The sequence below is a fragment of the Bos indicus genome, chromosome 13 (genome assembly GCF_029378745.1).
Source record: "Bos indicus isolate NIAB-ARS_2022 breed Sahiwal x Tharparkar chromosome 13, NIAB-ARS_B.indTharparkar_mat_pri_1.0, whole genome shotgun sequence".
Taxonomy (NCBI): Eukaryota; Metazoa; Chordata; class Mammalia; order Artiodactyla; family Bovidae; genus Bos; species Bos indicus.
In genome coordinates this window covers 20,234,072-20,250,877 of record NC_091772.1, presented here as the reverse complement: position 1 = coordinate 20,250,877, position 16,806 = coordinate 20,234,072, and the positions used below count along the sequence as shown (strand labels likewise).

Here is a 16,806-nt window from a genome sequence, read left to right as displayed (position 1 = left end):
GTAGGTCTTAATGGTAGAAGTGAGTGAGATGCTGTACCTCTGTGCCAATAATACTTTCAGTAATGCAAGCCATAACAATGGAAAATTTTAGTGGCATGTAAGGATATGCCTATAGTTGAATTTGGAAAACGATTCCATTTGGTGAGCTCAGACCGAAAACCAGTGAGCATTATCTGTTTCCTCCTCATTGTAGTGTCTGTGGTTATGGAGATCTTAGTCATATGTACATCAGTATCTAAAAGGCCCAGATATGCAATTCTCACCTATCTCTCTACTGAACTGTGACTTTATCACATATCCTCATGTCACAACTGGGAAGTTAAGGAGCTTTGTTGTGTTCAGTTGCTAAGTCATGTCTGACTCTTTGTGACTCCATGGACTGCAGCACACCAGGCTTCCCTGCCCTTCACTATTTCCCTGAGTTTGCTCAAACTCATGTCCATTGAGTCAGTGATGCCATCCAAACATTTCATCCTCTGTCGCCCACTTCTCTTTCTGTCCCCGCTTCTCTTCCTGCCCTCAGTCTTTCCCAGAATCAGGGTCTTTTCCAATGAGTCGACTCTTCACATCAGGTGGCCATAGTATTGGAGCTTCAGCTTCAACACCAGTCCTTCCAATGAATATTCAGGACAGATTTCCTTTAGGATTGGTTTGATCTCCTTGCTGTCCAAGGGACTCTCAAGGGTCTTCTCCAGCACCACAGTTTGAAATCATCAATTCTTCATTGCTCAGCCTTCTTTATGGTCCAACTCTCACATCTGTACATGACTACTGAAAAAACCATAACTTTGACTATACGGACCTTGGCCTAACCTTAATTCTTGTTTGTATAGAATACTGAGAAATTGCGTAAAAGTAGTAGGGGTGGGGTGTGTTTCAGTTCACCTCAAGATTCAATGGGAAATGCAAAAGAAGAGCACTTGTGTTAGTCATAGATGTCATCATCATTTGAACTCTAGAGTTTCTGGGTTTTGGGTCACCTATGGACCACTACCTACCACTGCCTTGGTGGACAGCCCTTCAGTGTTCTCCTTGAGATCCCATGGTTAAGTAACTAGACCCAGAGATTTCCTTGAGAAACCACTTAATCAGATCATCTATATGTGGGTTCTTGATTACCATTTTTAGAACACTTTCTTCACTGGCTAAATGATATCTGTCTGTGATTGGTTCTTCTTTTCCCTGAAATTTGTCACTGAATATCTGGATTGTCTTGTGAACCAACTGATATAACCTTATAAGGAGGCTTCATGTAGCTAGGAAACCAGCACAGGTTGCACAAATGACACTGGTAATCTGAGTCTGGTTACCAGTCACGTCATCTACTCTTCTTTATGTTCATTTTTGAACCAGAAGACCATCAGATGCTTATCGGGCATCACCTTCTTAAGTGTTAGTATACTCATCATAAGTGGGCCACACTTAAGAAACAAGCTGGGGAAGGAGAGAGGCAATCAAGTGTTCACATCATTGTCGTCCCCCTTTCTTGGGCAGAGTGGTCACTGTCAAAGCACTCAGAATGAAGGAGTCTGTTGTGACACACCCCCTCACCAAGTCTCAGAAATTACCTCCTGAGGAGAAGTATCCCAGTCTGACTGGTCTCCTCAGGTCACTGGCAAAATGATCTTGAGAGCTTTAGATACTTTTTCATTAAAAATGAGTCTCAAAAATTCTCTATGTTGTAGGCTATCTACCAGTGCCGGGGACTCTGTTAGTACTAACAGAGTCATCGAGTGTAATTCAGTGAGCATGGTCTGCAGTGTCTTTGGTGACAAACTGTTTTGTTTTCTGATTTACCTTATGTTTCATTTTGTAAAGGTAACTGCCAATTTTTTTGGTTTTCTTTTGTTGTGTCCTAAAATACAGTGTATTAGATATCCTTAGTTTTTTATTTCACTTAACTTTATATACTGGAAATACCTCCATGTTAGTTTATACCTTTTTCATTTCCTTACAGTTGTGTGCACAGTTGTTTGGACCATACTGTATACCATAGCTGATAATACCATAGTTTATAGTATATACTTTGGTTTATTGGTGAACCAGTTTGCAAGTATAAATGATTTTGAGTATTTTGTAATTGCAAATATGCTGTGATGAATAATCTTGTGCATATACCATTTTGTGGTTTGGTTTATGACTATGTTTTAACCTAAAGTGTTAAGGAAACTGGAGACCTAATCAGAACATATTTGAAACCTATGAATATGAATGAAATAATGAGACAGTTTCAGTATACATCATTAAGACTCTTCTTACCATTTTCATATCAGTCCAGTATTATAATAATTTACTATAGTTTTTTAAAATATGAGAAAATGTTAACATACATTTGTCAGTAATTTGAAAGTATAGAATCAAACAGTGTATCTATTCTTCCATTTATTGGAGTAAATATCTCTGTTTATATAGCTAGTGATAAAGTACCAGATGAAAATCCTGTGCTTGAGCAAGAGTCAATGTCAGAAACTCAACTGGAAGTAAAGAAACAAAGACCTTCTAAAGAAAGAAGACTCAGTTGTAAGTATAATAATTATAGATAATGTTAACTTATTTTTAATTAAACTCATCAGATTATTTCTCTTTGGCTAATGAGTATGTATTTGAAATATGCTGTATAGAAGACTTAATGTGTGAATTCTCTCAGATAACTAGAGAACAAAGGCAAAATTATTCATATCTCTTGTTTGGTATTTCTGATTTTGTGGTCATAGGTCAATCACTCAGCATCTACCAAGGCCCTATAATAGACCAGTAAATGTCTCTTAAAGGATGTTTACCTTTCAGCTGACTCTTAGAGGTGTGCGTTTGAAAGCCTAAAGGGGTGCCTCTGGCCTATTTCAGTGGTCTTCTGCCACAGCCTCCAACTGGTAAACAGAAATGCTACTGAATTCTGTAACTCAAAGAACAAATAGGGATTAGAAGGGTGCCAGCCTGATGACCTGTTGGAGGGCCTGCATGGCATCCTCTTAGTCATGACCCCATGGAAAGGAAGCGGCCTTTCTATTTACCCTATAGATGAGTGTCATCACAGACCATACATAAGGAAAGTGAGAATGTAATCTCTTAGTTGTCCCACCAGTCTCTGGGCCTTCTCTTCATTTGTGGAAGTAGAGAGGACCAAAGCTTGGCACTGTTTTCTGGAATGAGATATCTTGCCCCTTACAGATCATGCTCAGGAATTTTATTAAGAGTGCCTTGTCCATAATAATGGCTCCACAGAGCTGCCATATGTCGGTCTGTGGGGCATCCATCCAGTCTTTGTCGAGTAGTGCCCATGTTGGACCCAAAGACAATGTCATCAATAAAGTGGAAGTCTGTTGCACCCTTTGATGGTGGAGCATTTTCATATCATCACTTTTGCATTAATGACAGATATTCAGAGAATTTTGTTAGCCTTGTGGAAGTATGGTAGTTCCTCTCAGGAATACAAAGCAGGGTTTCACACTGACAGTTAACCTATACTAACGATACATATATCAGTGGGGCCAAAACAATGGAAATCTGTAGTGATTTAAAGGGACACACCCATCGTTGGATCTGGTAAGGATCCCACTGGTAATGGCCTCAGACCCAATGGCCTAGGGTGCTTACCCAGATCTCTCTCCCTTATGTGGTGAATATTATGTGTTTCTCCATCCTTCTGGTGTCAGGAGTTGAGATGATAGTCACATAACCACCGTATCCAAAAGACCCAGGAAATATACTGACCTCTGTCCTCATGTTCCCCCTGTGGACATAGGGACTTGGTCTAACTCATAGTCTTGTGCATTTTTGAAAGCAAAGTGTTCTTTTTTTCTTTTCTTTCTTTAAGACATTTGTTTATTTTTGGCTTTGCTGAATCTTCATTGCTTTGAGTGGGCTTTCTCCAGTTGCAGTGAGTAGGGCCTACTATTTGTTGCAATGCTCGGGCTTATCATTGCAGTGGCTACTCTTGTTGTGGACCACAGGCCCTAGGCACATGGGTTCAGTAGTTGCAGCATTCAGGCTCAGTCGTTTCAGCTCACCAGATTTAGAGCTCAGGCTCAGTAGCTGTGGTGCATGGGCTCAGTTGCTCCACAGCATGTGGAATCTTCCCCGACCAGGGATCAATCTTGTGTCCCCTGTATTGACACTCATCCACTGTGCCACCAAGGAAGTCCAAGAGAGTTCTTGATAGAAGTTGGTGGGCTCTCAGAATACTCATGTCTAAATTCAGTGGAAAGCACTGAGCAGTGACACTTGTATTAGTTGTAGGAGTCATCTCTAGATGGACACTAGTTCAGCTTCCTTCTAGGCATCCAGTGGGTCTTCAGTTCCTTGGTAGTAATCCCATCAGCCTACCTCTCTGACATGTCATATTGGATATTCACCGGTAGATCTCTTCTGGGGATCCAGGCCTAGATTGTTCAGGAATAGGTTACTGATTATCATTTTCATGTTGTTTTTACTGTTGGTCAGTCACTGCTACATTGGCAGTAGGTGCTATTCCGTGTCCAACAATCTGTCAGTCAATATCTAGATTGTATAGTTCCCAATAACCTGACCTTAGGAGGAGGCTTATTTGAGCTCAGTAGTTATCTAGCAAGGGTGGCATGAATGAATCAAGAAATCCAAATCTGGTTAAATATCTCACTGTCCTCAGCGTAGACCCTGGGACCACCAGTGTGGCACTAAGGGACACTATCATTTCTGCAGTGATGATCCAAACATGTTTTTCAGTGGTAGAGAACTCATCACAGGTTGGTCATTCTGTCAGATCCAAAATAATTCCCCGGTGATGAAGGAGAGAGTTTCAAATGTATGCTCTTTTTATTCCCCACTCTTCCACCTCCTCAGCCAACATGACTGCTGTCAAGGCTCTCTAAAGAAGGTATTTTGTACCTTCTGCACAGTGTGTGTGTGCCGCTCCCCTTCACTAAGTTTAACAAGATAATACCTTTAGTATGAAGGCAAACTACCAGGTTTCTTTTCTTTTGCTACTGGGAACAGTGATCCTATGGCTCTCTCTCTCTTTCATTTTTTTTTTTGTTGTTGTTGTTGTTAAAACATACATCTCAGTAGCTCATTGTTAGTCCCAAGAACAAATTTAGAGCTAACAGTAGTTAGTGTGTACAGCTAGGCATGCAGGGTTTCCCACAGCTTTACATCCCATTGCTAGCGGACCATAAGCTGCTGCTGCTGCTGCTGCTAAGTCGCTTCAGTCGTGTCTGACTCTGTGCGACCCCAGAGACTGCAGCCCACCAGGCTCCTCCATCCCTGGGATTCTCCAGGCAAGAATAGTGGAGTGGGTTGCCATTTCCTTCTCCAATGCATGAAAGTGAAAAGTGAAACTGAAGTCGCTCAGTCATGATCGACTCTTAGCGACCCCATGGACTGCAGCCTACCAGGCTCCTCCGTCCATGGGATTTTCCAGGCAAGAGTACTGGAGTAGGGTGCCATTGCCTTCTCCGGAACCATAAGCAGTAGCACACAAATTGCTGCCCTAGCTTTCTCAGAGCCCCTCTGGTTAATCTAATTTGATTGACCCAGCAGGTGTCTTGGCTAATGAATCAAGGTCTAGAGAAAAGAAACTGTTCCCCCTCAGAACTGAAAAGCCTAAAGAAATACAATTGCACTTTCCTAAGGCACCCTATGTGATTGCTAGCCCTGTCCAAAACACACTGGCCTGGTTGTCACAGTGCCCCAGGGTCCGCTCAGACTCTTGCTAATGCTCCTGTGGTACCCTCCCCCACCTCACCCTAGAAGGTCCCACAGATTTACTAAGTACATCCCAAAGTGTGCCATCCCGAAGTGTGCCTTCTGAAAGGCTTTGAGCTTCATTTACCTTGCTTGCTGTCTGAGAGAGATACCAGTTTTTGAGTTGGCCAATTAAAAGAGCAAGCCAAACTAAAAGTAACAAACGTTTACTCACTTACTGCAATAGTTCAATCAGGAAAGCGCCCAAGCTATAGCCATGTTCTGTTTCCCCACTTGGAGCAGCTATAGGTGAGGGTTAGATGTATTAATACCAGTGCAAACCTGGTATGAGATGTAGAAGAGTATCATCTCACAGCTGAAGGAGCTCCAGACAAAAGACTCTTGGTAATTTATGGATCCTCTGAAACATCTTGAATACTGAATCATAACTGAGAAAAGTTTCTTCAGTCCCTCTTCACCCTTCTCCCATAAGGTAATGCAGTCAGTGGCAGTGCTGGAATAGTACAATGCCCTAATCAAGTCCACCCCTACGACCGCCACACTGAGGCTTCCAGTTGATGGTGACTGAGCTAAGAATGCAGTGTGCTTAAGAGAGTGGTGGGAAGGGAGGGCTATGTCCATGACTGCAGCTTCTCCAGTGGCTGCAGTGCACTGGCTGTGCATCAAGTCTCTGTGAGTTAAACTTCTTTTCCCCATGGTACGTGCTGCATGTGTGCGAAGCTGCTTCAGTTGCGTCTGACTCTTTATGACCTCATGGACTGTAGCCTGCCAGGCTCCTCTGTCCAGGGAATTCCCCAGGCAAGAATCCTGGAGTGGGTTGCCATGCCCTCCTCCACGGAATCTTCCCAATCCAGGGATTGAACCTGTGTCCCTTTTGTCTCCTGCATTGGCAAGAGGATTTTTTCCCACTAGCGCCACCTGGGAAGCCCCAAAGTTAACTCCAGGCAATGCCGTTATAGTTGTCTGATTCTGCCTGAAAGATCACATGTAAGATCTAGACTGGAGTCAGGTTTCTTAAGTAGGTTCACATTTCTATATATGTATTTACACATACATACATATTTTATACATGTACATTAGCATGTATACCTGTATATGTGTATATAAACCTGCATAGACATGTTTAGAATTCATGATAAATCTTGGAAATCTTCAATTCTGCTTTACCCCCTCAGGACTTGTTCTGCCTTCTTTCATTTCATGTGTGTATTTCCTTCCTAAGGGGCTTCCCTGATAGCTCAGTGGGTAAAGAATCCTCCTGCAGTGCAGGAGACACAGAAAATGCAGGTTTCATCCCTGGCTCAGGAAGATCCCCTGGAGAAGGAAATGACAACTCACTCCAGTATTCTTGCCTGAAAAGTCCTTTGGGCAGAGGAGCCTGATGGGCTACAGTCCAAAGAGTCAGACACAACTGAATGACTTAGCACACTCTGCGACTGTTCTCTCTAAATAACACATTTACTCATTTGTTAGACTTTGAAAATTATTTTGAAATTGTTTTGCCTATTCATATGGAAAAAAAAAAGCCTACTGGAAATATTTTGTCATATGTTGACAATCTCTCCACGCTTCTGCCCATGAATGAGGGTATATGTCAAATATTGTATTGATGAGTTACTTGCATTAGTACTTGTTTTTTTCAGTAGGTTAATTTCTCTAAGTTTGCTTTCAGTTTTAGTTTCTCTTTTTTGTTTTAATTTTATTTTTGAAACATGTGGAACCTGAACTTGCTTCCAAAAGTAAATACTATGCAAAAAGGTATACTTAAAGGAGTACTATTTCTTCCTTAGTTTGCTCCCTTGCATCCTGTAGGTAACCAGTTACATTTTTTTCTATCTCACTTGTGTGTCATTTTGTAAAGGTAACTATCTCTCTAATTCTCTCCCTTCCTCTTATTTATTTCCTTTTCCCCCATCTTCCTTATCTGAAAGGTACCATACATTTCTCCTTTTGTTTTTTTTCCCTCTCTTAATATTATCTCCTTGAAATCCCTCCAAGTCAGTTTATAGAGATTCATTTGATTCCTTTTACATCTTTACATACATCTGATGGTACCATATTATTTAGCATAATTTACAAAGTTTATGGAATTTCCCTGATAGCTCAGTTGGTAAATAATCCACCTGCAATGCAGGAGACCCTGGTTTGATTCCTGGGTCGGGAAGATCCCTTGGAGAAGGGGAAGGCTACCCACTCCAGTATTCTGACCTGGAGAATTCCATGGACTGTATAGTCCATGGGGTCACAAAGAGTCAGACATGACTGAATGACTTTCACGTCACTTCACAAAGTTTATAGTACATATATTAGATTGTTTATCCAATTTCCCATGCATGAACATTTATATGCAGTTACAAATAATACTTTAATTAGCAAATGGTACACGTGTTTTGTTGGTCTCTGAAGTCTATGTCAATCTATAAAATATAAATAACCTAAGAGAAACAGAGACAAATACAAACTATATATAATGCCTGGAAATATTTATAAGATAATGAGAAAGATTCAAAACGTATCTATTAAAACTCTTCTCACAGTGTTATCAGATCTAGCATGATGGTAACTTTACTATAACTTCAGAAAACTTAGAATATTTCTCTTTGCTTATTATGAATTTGATATGTAGAGATTTCATAGTAGATGTATTTTTCTATTCAGTGGGCTAACTATATCTCTCTTGTAGCTCATGAAAAAATATCAGATGCAAATCTTATGCATGACCATCAAGAATCAATGTCAAAAAGCCAAATGACAGTAAAGCAACAAAAAGAGGAAAAACACAGTAAGTATACTAATTACAGATAACTTTAAATTATTTAAAATTAATTACAGCCAAAGATCTTATTCTTTGCTTCATAAATTGTGTGTGTATACATATATATAGTAGATATTTTATACTTTGACCTAATGTATAAATATCCTAAGATAACTAGAGGATGAAAACTAAAGTTGTGAAATACTTGGTCAATATTTCTGATTGTAGTATTTTTCTTAGTCATGGGTCATGCACTCAGTATCCACCAAACCAATAAAAGGCACATAATTGTCTTCAAGAGGTATGTACCTTTCACCCTACTCCAGGAAGTTAGACAGAGAGAGTCCCAGATTAATCCCGTCCTGTGGAATTGCCATCTTCCAAAGACTAACTGATGAACAGAGAAGTGCTGAGAATTTTATCTCAACATCAGACCAGAAGTTTCAAGGGAAAATGTGACTGGGAACGTTTTTTTGTTTGCCTCCAGATCATCCTATTAGTTGAGATCCTTTCTTATGCAAGTATTTTTTCTAGAACTTAGTAGATGGTTGCAATCAGGGCCCCTGAGGGGAATGTAAGAGTGCCAGTAGCAGAATAGTTCCACAGAGTTTTGTGGGGCTCTCATTTGTTGTGACTGACAGGACAAATTTTGGAAGATATCTCTAGAATAATGTGTATTGCCCTTTCCCACAAGGTCCTTGTCCATGTTTCTGTTAATGACCCTGCTATGCTGCTAAGCATGGTCAACATAGCATCTGGCCTTGTGGGATGGTACACATGCCAGGATGCACCAGAAGGATGAGGATGTCAACAATAGTGTGGAAGCCCAGTGCCCCATGTGGGAGTGGGACTTCCTCCTGCTCTTGGCCTTATGCAAGGACATTAAAGGTGTATTGCAACCTTTTAAGCAAAAAGCAAACTGATCATATCATCTGTGTGCACAGAGACATTGAAGGAGCATTTGCAACATGAATTCCTTCATACCTAATTCCCTCAGCTGGGGCAAGAGCCTCTAGGACGGTCACAATGTCAGGTAAGGCCAGTGTCCTGATCTGTCCCACAGCATTGAGCTCTAGTACAGTAGTTCTGTAGTCCAGTCCAGGCATGCAAGGCTCTTTGCATAGGTTTACTTAGTTAAACTGAATGGAGAAATAATCTCACAGAGACATTTGCCTTACTGAAAGTCAGCAAAGATGGCTAGCATTTGTTTATCCTTTGCTTAGTAGTTGATCTGGAGACATGTCTCTAGGCACTGGTAGTCTGGTAGGTTTGCATTCTTCCATGTGCCCCACTGAAATGATCCTGAGTGCAGCAGTGCTCATCATGGCTTGGGGCTTATGTGAGTTCGAGTTCACATAGAAAATACATCTGTACTAATGATATATTCCGGAGAAGGCAATGGCACCCCACTCTAGTACTCTTGCCTGGAAAATCCCATGGACGGAGGAGCCTGGAAGGCTGCAGTCCATGGGGTCACTGAGGGTCGGACACGACTAAGCGACTTCACTTTCACTTTTCACTTTCATGCATTGGAGAAGGAAATGGCAACTCACTCCAGTGTTCTTGCCTGGAGAATCCCAGGGACGGGGAAGCCTGGTGGGCTGCCGTCTCTGGGGTCGCACAGAGTCGGACATGACTGAAGTGACTTAGCAGCAATGATATATTCAGGGTTTCCCAGGTGGCACAAATGGTGAAGAACCTGTCTGACAATGCAGGAGATCCGAGATCTGCAGATTCATTTCCTGGATTGGGAAGATCCCCGGGAGGAGGGCATGGGAACCCACTCCAGTATTCTTGCCTAGAGAATGCCACAGACAGAGGAGCCTGGCAGGCTACAGTCCATGGGGTTGCAAAGAGTCAGATATGACTGAAGCAATTTAGCATGCATGCAATTATGTATTCAGCAGTGGGAGCTATAAAATAGAAGTTTATGATGTCTAAAAGCACCCACACCATGGTCAGGTTTAAGTAAGGGTCAAAATGCATTACTTGTGTTCCTCTCATCCTGGTGTCAGAGTTGTGGAAATAACAGTCCTTGGTAAACTAGAAGCCAGTCTTGGGGACTAGAATCCCTAATCTTGCTTATTTTGAAAAGCCAAGTATTCTGGGTAAAAATAGAGTTGTCAGATTCATCTTAAGGTCACTGTGGAGAGCACGTTATTAGTAATAAGTTCATCACCATTTTGAGTCTCATGGGGCTGTGTTGGCCACCATGGCTCACTTCCTGGCACAAGATGTGTGCTGGAGAGTCCATCCATCCCTTCCTTGACCCTCCATTGCTGGGTAATTAGACAGTGTTTCCAGTGGCAAGGAGCTCACCATGTGTGGGCAGAAGTTTTCAGAAACCAAATGTCAGCCAGAAGAGGAAGGAGATTGTCTCAGGTGAAGGAGATTGTCTCAGGTGTTCGTGTCTTTTCTTCCTCATCCCCTCCCTTGTCCTCCTTGGACACAGTGGCCCCTGTCAGGGAACTCAGAACCAGGGGTTCTGTTGAGACACAGCCAGCAACGTGTCTGTTTCCCTCACTAAATTAACAAGAGTAGCTCCTCCTCAGGTTGCTGGTCAAGTGAAACTGAGAAACCTGGATAATTTTTCATTAGACTTGAATCTCAGAACCTGGTTATATCACGGAGTATCCATCATTGTCAGAACAGCATGAGAGCAAATAGTAGTTACTGGGTATGGCTCAAGTCAGCCATGTCTGCAGGGACTCTTGTGACCCAGTATATTGTTTTTGATATACATTTCCTGTATTTCTTGTTTTAAAAATAAGGATCTTTCATCATCATTTTTTTTTCAAATTTCCTTTATTCTTTCTTTCCTTCCTTCTTTCTTAAACCGTACTTGGTATTCTCTCTTTTAGGTTCCCCCCTCTACCATTAAGCACTGTATCCTGGAGATGCTTCCCAATCATTTCATCAGGATCTTTATCATTCCTTTTGTATTTGTTTGTACAGCTCCATATGCACATTGCACCCTACAGTCTATGTTTTTATACTTTACATATGATACTTTAGCCTACCAGTCCCCTATGCTTTATGTTTAAGTGATCTTAATATTTTACAGTTACAAATATTATGCTATGAATAACCTTGTACATGTGTATTTTCTTTGTTTGGTCTATTGAATTATATTAACTAAAAATATTGAGACAACTCAGAAAATGAGAAACTTAACATAAAACACATTTGAATTCCACGAGTATTATTTTTATGGTAAAGTACCTTTCACACACACTCATTAAGACTTCTCATAGTTTTCATGGCAGACTTCACAATATGGTGATTTTCTTCTTAACTTCATAAAAATGAGATAACTGCTGCTGTTTTCATTTTATAAATTGTAAGCTAAATGTTTCACCATAGATCTTTATTTTTATTTAGTTGATAAATTCTTCTCTTTTTGTAGCTCAAGATGAAGTACCAGATGGAAATCATATGCTTGACCATCAAGAGTTAATGTCAGAATCAGAGATTCAAGTGAAGAAAGAAAGCTTTCACACAGGGGAAAGATTTACTAGTAAGTGCAAAAACTACAGAAAAATTTATATTGTTTAAAATTAAACTCATTAGATGTTTTTATTTTGGTTTATGAAAATGTATTTGTTGAGCATATATTCATATTGAAATATTTCACTTTGACTAAAATCAGATACCATGAGATACCTAGAGAGAAGAGCAGAAATACTGATACCATTTGATTGAAATTTTTGTCCTTAAGAGCATTTTGTGACCAGAAGATGAATGGCCCAACGCCCAGTAGCTGGTTAATACCTATGTCTCCAAAGTGGTGTGCCTTTCAGCCAGCTCCCAGTAGTTATAACTACAGAAGCCCAATGGATGCCTCTATGCATGATAGGGCCCTTGTGCCATAGACTCCATTAGCAAACAGATGTTTTGGAGATCTGTAAATCAAGCATCTGGTGATGGTCAGGAGGCCTTTTGGAGGGCCTTTTGGGTACTCTCTTGGTTGTATCCTCACTAAAATGAAGCAGCCTCTCTGGTAACCACATAGATTGGCTTCATCAAGGACTCTCTTTGGGCAAAGGAGAATGCAGGTGATCGAAAGGGTTGCACTATTTGCTGGGCCCAGTTATTTGTCAGAGTTGAATCACCCAAGTTTGAGGTCTTGTCTTCTGAAATGAGAATTCATGCCCCTTAGAGATCATGCCCAGGAATTTCACTATGGTATCAGGTAACTAAGCATGTGTACTAATGGTTCAGCCAGGAGCCACTGGTAGATTCACACAATGTCTTGTCCTTGTTGGGTGGCGTCCTTTGTGATGAGAGGACTAGCTGAGTGAAAACTAATCCTCCCTGTAGGAGCAAGCCACTTAAAATTGGTGACCTCTTCGTAGCTCAAATGGTAAAGAATCTGCCTGCGAGGCAGGAGACCAGGGTTCGATCCCTGGGTTGGGAAGTTCCTCTGGAGAAGGGAATGGCAATCCACTCCAGTATTTTTGCCTGGAGAATTCCATGGACAGAGAAGCCTGGCAGGCTACAGTTCGTGGGGTCGCAAAGAGTCAGACATGACTGAGCAACTAACACAGTCCTACACACAGACACAGTAACTAATAACAGATATGTGAGCGGTGTGGTGGCCACGTGTAGGACATGACAGCTCAGGTAGCTAGAGTTCTGAAACAGCATTGGTACAATTACTCATTTGCTTAATCCTGAAATGCTTCTCAAATGGTTTCAGAATAGCTCTGAATATACCATTACTAAAACAAATCAAGTTATAAAATGATTGCATGACTTGTTTTGTTGTCCACGTCCCCCCAAGTCACCCCACTTCCATGTCCAAGACAGGGTTTTTAGTAAATACTGGTTTGAGGAATTACTGCTTTTATTCTCCCTACAGTAGTTTCAATTCTTTAAGTTTGCTTTTTCTTTCCATTCCATCATCTTATTTGTTTTGGCCTAATTTTTATTTTGAAATACATAGAGCATGCAACTACTTCCAAAAGTTAACAATATACAAAGCAGTATGCTTAGAGGCTTCTCAGTCTTCTCTCTTCTTGTAGGTATCTATGTGCATTGTTTTGTGATAGTTTTCCTATCTTTTCTCTATTTTTTGTCTCTCCTTTATTTTTTCTCATTTCTATTTTATTACCCAGTGTTTGCATGTTAGTTTTCCCCTTCCAGTTTTTTTACTTAATATTATTTCTAGAAATCCTTCCAAGTCATTATATAGAATTCAGTTTCATTCAGAGTATAGTACTACGTATAGCTGTTTGTAACCACAGTATTTACCATAATTTATATTATACCACAGTGTGTAATGCATACCTTAATTTAACTAATTCTCTCCCTTAATATTTTTATGGTTTTGAATATTTTGCACTTCTAAATACTGAGTTGACCAGAAAATCTATTCAGGTTTTTCCATAACATCTTACATAACGACCGGACTGAACTTTCTGGCAAACCCAATACATTGTACACGAATAACTGTGTACACATTCATTTGTATTTTTTATTCTATGAACATGTGTTGGCATAAGGTATAAATAACTTATGAAATCAAGAGACTTTTATATATATATATATATATATATATATATATATATCTGTGTGTATTATTATATAATGTCTAGAAATACTATTGAAACACCTTCTTTGAGGTATACTGATTAAAAATGTTCTCATAAAAACTGCAGTGAGGGATTACCTCATGCCGGTCAGAATGGCCATCATCAAAAAATCTACAAACAATAAATGCTAAAGAGGGTGTGGAAAAAGGGAACCATCTCGCACTGTTGGTGGGAATGTAAATTCATATAGCCACTGTGGAGAACAGTATCCTGCTGCTACTGCTAAGTCGCTTCAGTCGTGTCCGACTCTGTGCGACCCCATAGACGGCAGCCCACCAGGCTCCCCCATCCCTGGGATTCTCCAGGCAAGAACACTGGAGTGGGTTGCCGTTTCCTTCTCCAATGCATGAAAGTGAAAAGTGAAAGTGAAGTCGCTCAGTTGTGTCTGACTCTTCACGACCCCCATGGACTGCAGCCTACCAGGCTCCTCCATCCTAGAATTTTCCAGTCAAGAGTACTGGAGTGGGGTGCCATTGCCTTCTCCGGTGGAAAATAGTATAGAGGTTCCTTAAATAACTAGGAATAGAGCTACCATATTACCCAGCAATCCCACTACTGGGCATATACCCTGAGGAAACCATAATTGAAAAAGACATATGTAACCCTAATGTTCATTGCAACACTATTTGTAATAGCTTCTTGCCTGGAGAATCCCCATGGGCAGAGGAGCCTGACGGGCTACAGTCCATAGTGTCACAAAGAGTCAGATACAACAGAACGACTAAGCACAGCATAGAACATGGTAGCCACCTAGATGTCCATTGATACATGAATGGATAAAAACGGTTGTGGTACATGTATACAGTGGCCATAAAACCAGACATGGAACAGTGGACTGGTTCACAATTGGGAAAGGAATATATCGAGGCTGTATATTGTCATCCTGCTTATTTAACTTATATGCAGAGTGCATCATGCAAAATGCCAGGCTGGATGACTGAAAGCTGAAATCAAGATTGCTGGGAAAAGTATCAACAACCTCAGTTATGCAGATGATAAATGGCAGAAAGCGAAGAAGAACTAAAGAGCCTCTTGATGAAAGTGAAAGAGGAGAGTGAAAAAGCTGGCTTAAAACTCAGCATTCAAAACACTAAGATCATGGCATCCAGTCCTGTCACTTCATGGGAAATAAATGGGGAAAAAGTGAAAACAGTGTCAGGTTCCATTTTCTTGGGCTCCAAAATCAATGCAGACAGTGACTGCAGCCACAAAATTAAAAGATGCTTGCTCCTTAGAAGAAAAGCTATGACAAACCTATACAGTGTTTTAAAAAGCAGATATCACATTACTGCAAAGGTCCATATAGTCGAAGCTATGGTTTTTCCAGTAGTCATGTGTGTACAGATGTGAGAGTTGGACCATAAAGAAGGCTGAGCACCAAAGAACCGATGCTTTCAGATTGTGGTGCTCAAGACTCTTGAGACTCAGTTAGACAGCAAGGGAGATCAACCCAGTCAATCCTAAAGGAAATCAATCCTGAATATTCATTGGAATTACTGATGCTGAAGCTGAAGCTCCAGTACTTGGGCCACCTGATGGGAAGAGCTGACTCATTTGAAAAAACCCTGATGCTTAGAAAAATTGTAGGCAGGAGGAGGAGGAGACAACAGAGAATGAGATGGTTGGATGGCATCACTGACTCAATGGACATGAATTTGATCAAACTCTGGGAGATAGTGAAGGACAGGGAAGCCTGAATGCTGCAGTCCATGGGATTACAAAGAAATGGACACGACTTAACAACTGAACAACAAAAACATGGAGGGATATGCTTATGAGAAATCATTTTATAGATTATAGGAACATTTGAAGAGTCAGTGATGAGATTTATGAGAGGCTTATTTTGGCCTTGTATTGACCAAGGAATTGGATAAAAATCCAAAAGTCAGCTAATTTGCCCCTAGTAGCTATAATTATGGAGAAGGCAATGGCACCCCACTCCAGTACTTTTGCCTGGAAAATCCCATGGACGGAGGAGCCTGATAGGCTGCTGTCCATGGGGGTCGTGAAGAGTCAGACACGACTGAGCGACTTCACTTTCACTTTTCACTTTCACGCATTGGAGAAGGAAATGGCAACCCACTCCAGGGTTCTTGCTTGGAGAATCCCAGGGACGGCGGAGCCTAGTGGGCTGCCGTCTGTGGGGTCGCAGAGTCAGACACTACTGACACGACTTAGCAGCAGCAGCAGTTATACTTAGTGTTACCAAAGAGTTTTATTTCCATCCTAAACATTGGGGCAAAATAGCTAGAAATTAAACAACAACTTTTAATTTTGATAGATAGACCGACCTTTGGTCAGCAGTACAATTGAATTGGTAGAATGGGTCTTTCAAGCCTGGTCCAGACTGTCAGCTGTCTGTTACTGTTATTTTCTTCTCCTAGCTTAGTGATGCTTGGCTTAGTTGAAGGCAGGTGCTAGGAACAGGGGTCAAAGTCCACTCAGGTGGAAGGCCTTTTCAAAATGAGAGATGTGAATCTATGAATTAATGTCTTTCAGTTTGGCTTCATATAGATTAGTTAATAATACTTGATAAGATTTTTTTCATTGTGTCTGTAAATAATCTTTTATTTGATGTCCTTTCTAATAAAATCTCTAGATTGTAATTCATTATCCTTTACATGGGCACTCGATATAAAAGTACTTAGTACTTTTTTTAAGTGTCTCAGTAAAACCCTGTCCATAATGTCATATATTTCCTTTGAACCATCATGGGTGCAAATTTCCAAAATTATTTTTCCCATTAAATCATTTTCTTAAAAGCCCAGTGTGTTAAAG

The 16,806-nt window shown here is 40.8% G+C and overlaps 1 protein-coding gene across 16 annotated transcripts in view; it reads left to right on the top strand.

Moving 5' to 3' along the window:
• Positions 1-16,806, top strand: part of CCDC7 (coiled-coil domain containing 7) — a 275,288-nt gene that overhangs the window by 112,819 nt on the left and 145,663 nt on the right. For 15 of the 16 annotated variants that reach the window (XM_070800783.1, XM_070800790.1, XM_070800784.1 and 12 more), the window contains 3 exons: positions 2,413-2,520; positions 8,363-8,461; positions 11,841-11,951. In XM_070800783.1, coding sequence (XP_070656884.1) covers positions 2,413-2,520; positions 8,363-8,461; positions 11,841-11,951 — 318 coding nt within the window. Of the gene's footprint in view, positions 1-2,412; positions 2,521-8,362; positions 8,462-9,378; positions 9,478-11,840; positions 11,952-16,806 lie in introns of those variants that run through there. The other variant, XM_070800792.1, reaches the window with a different exon arrangement.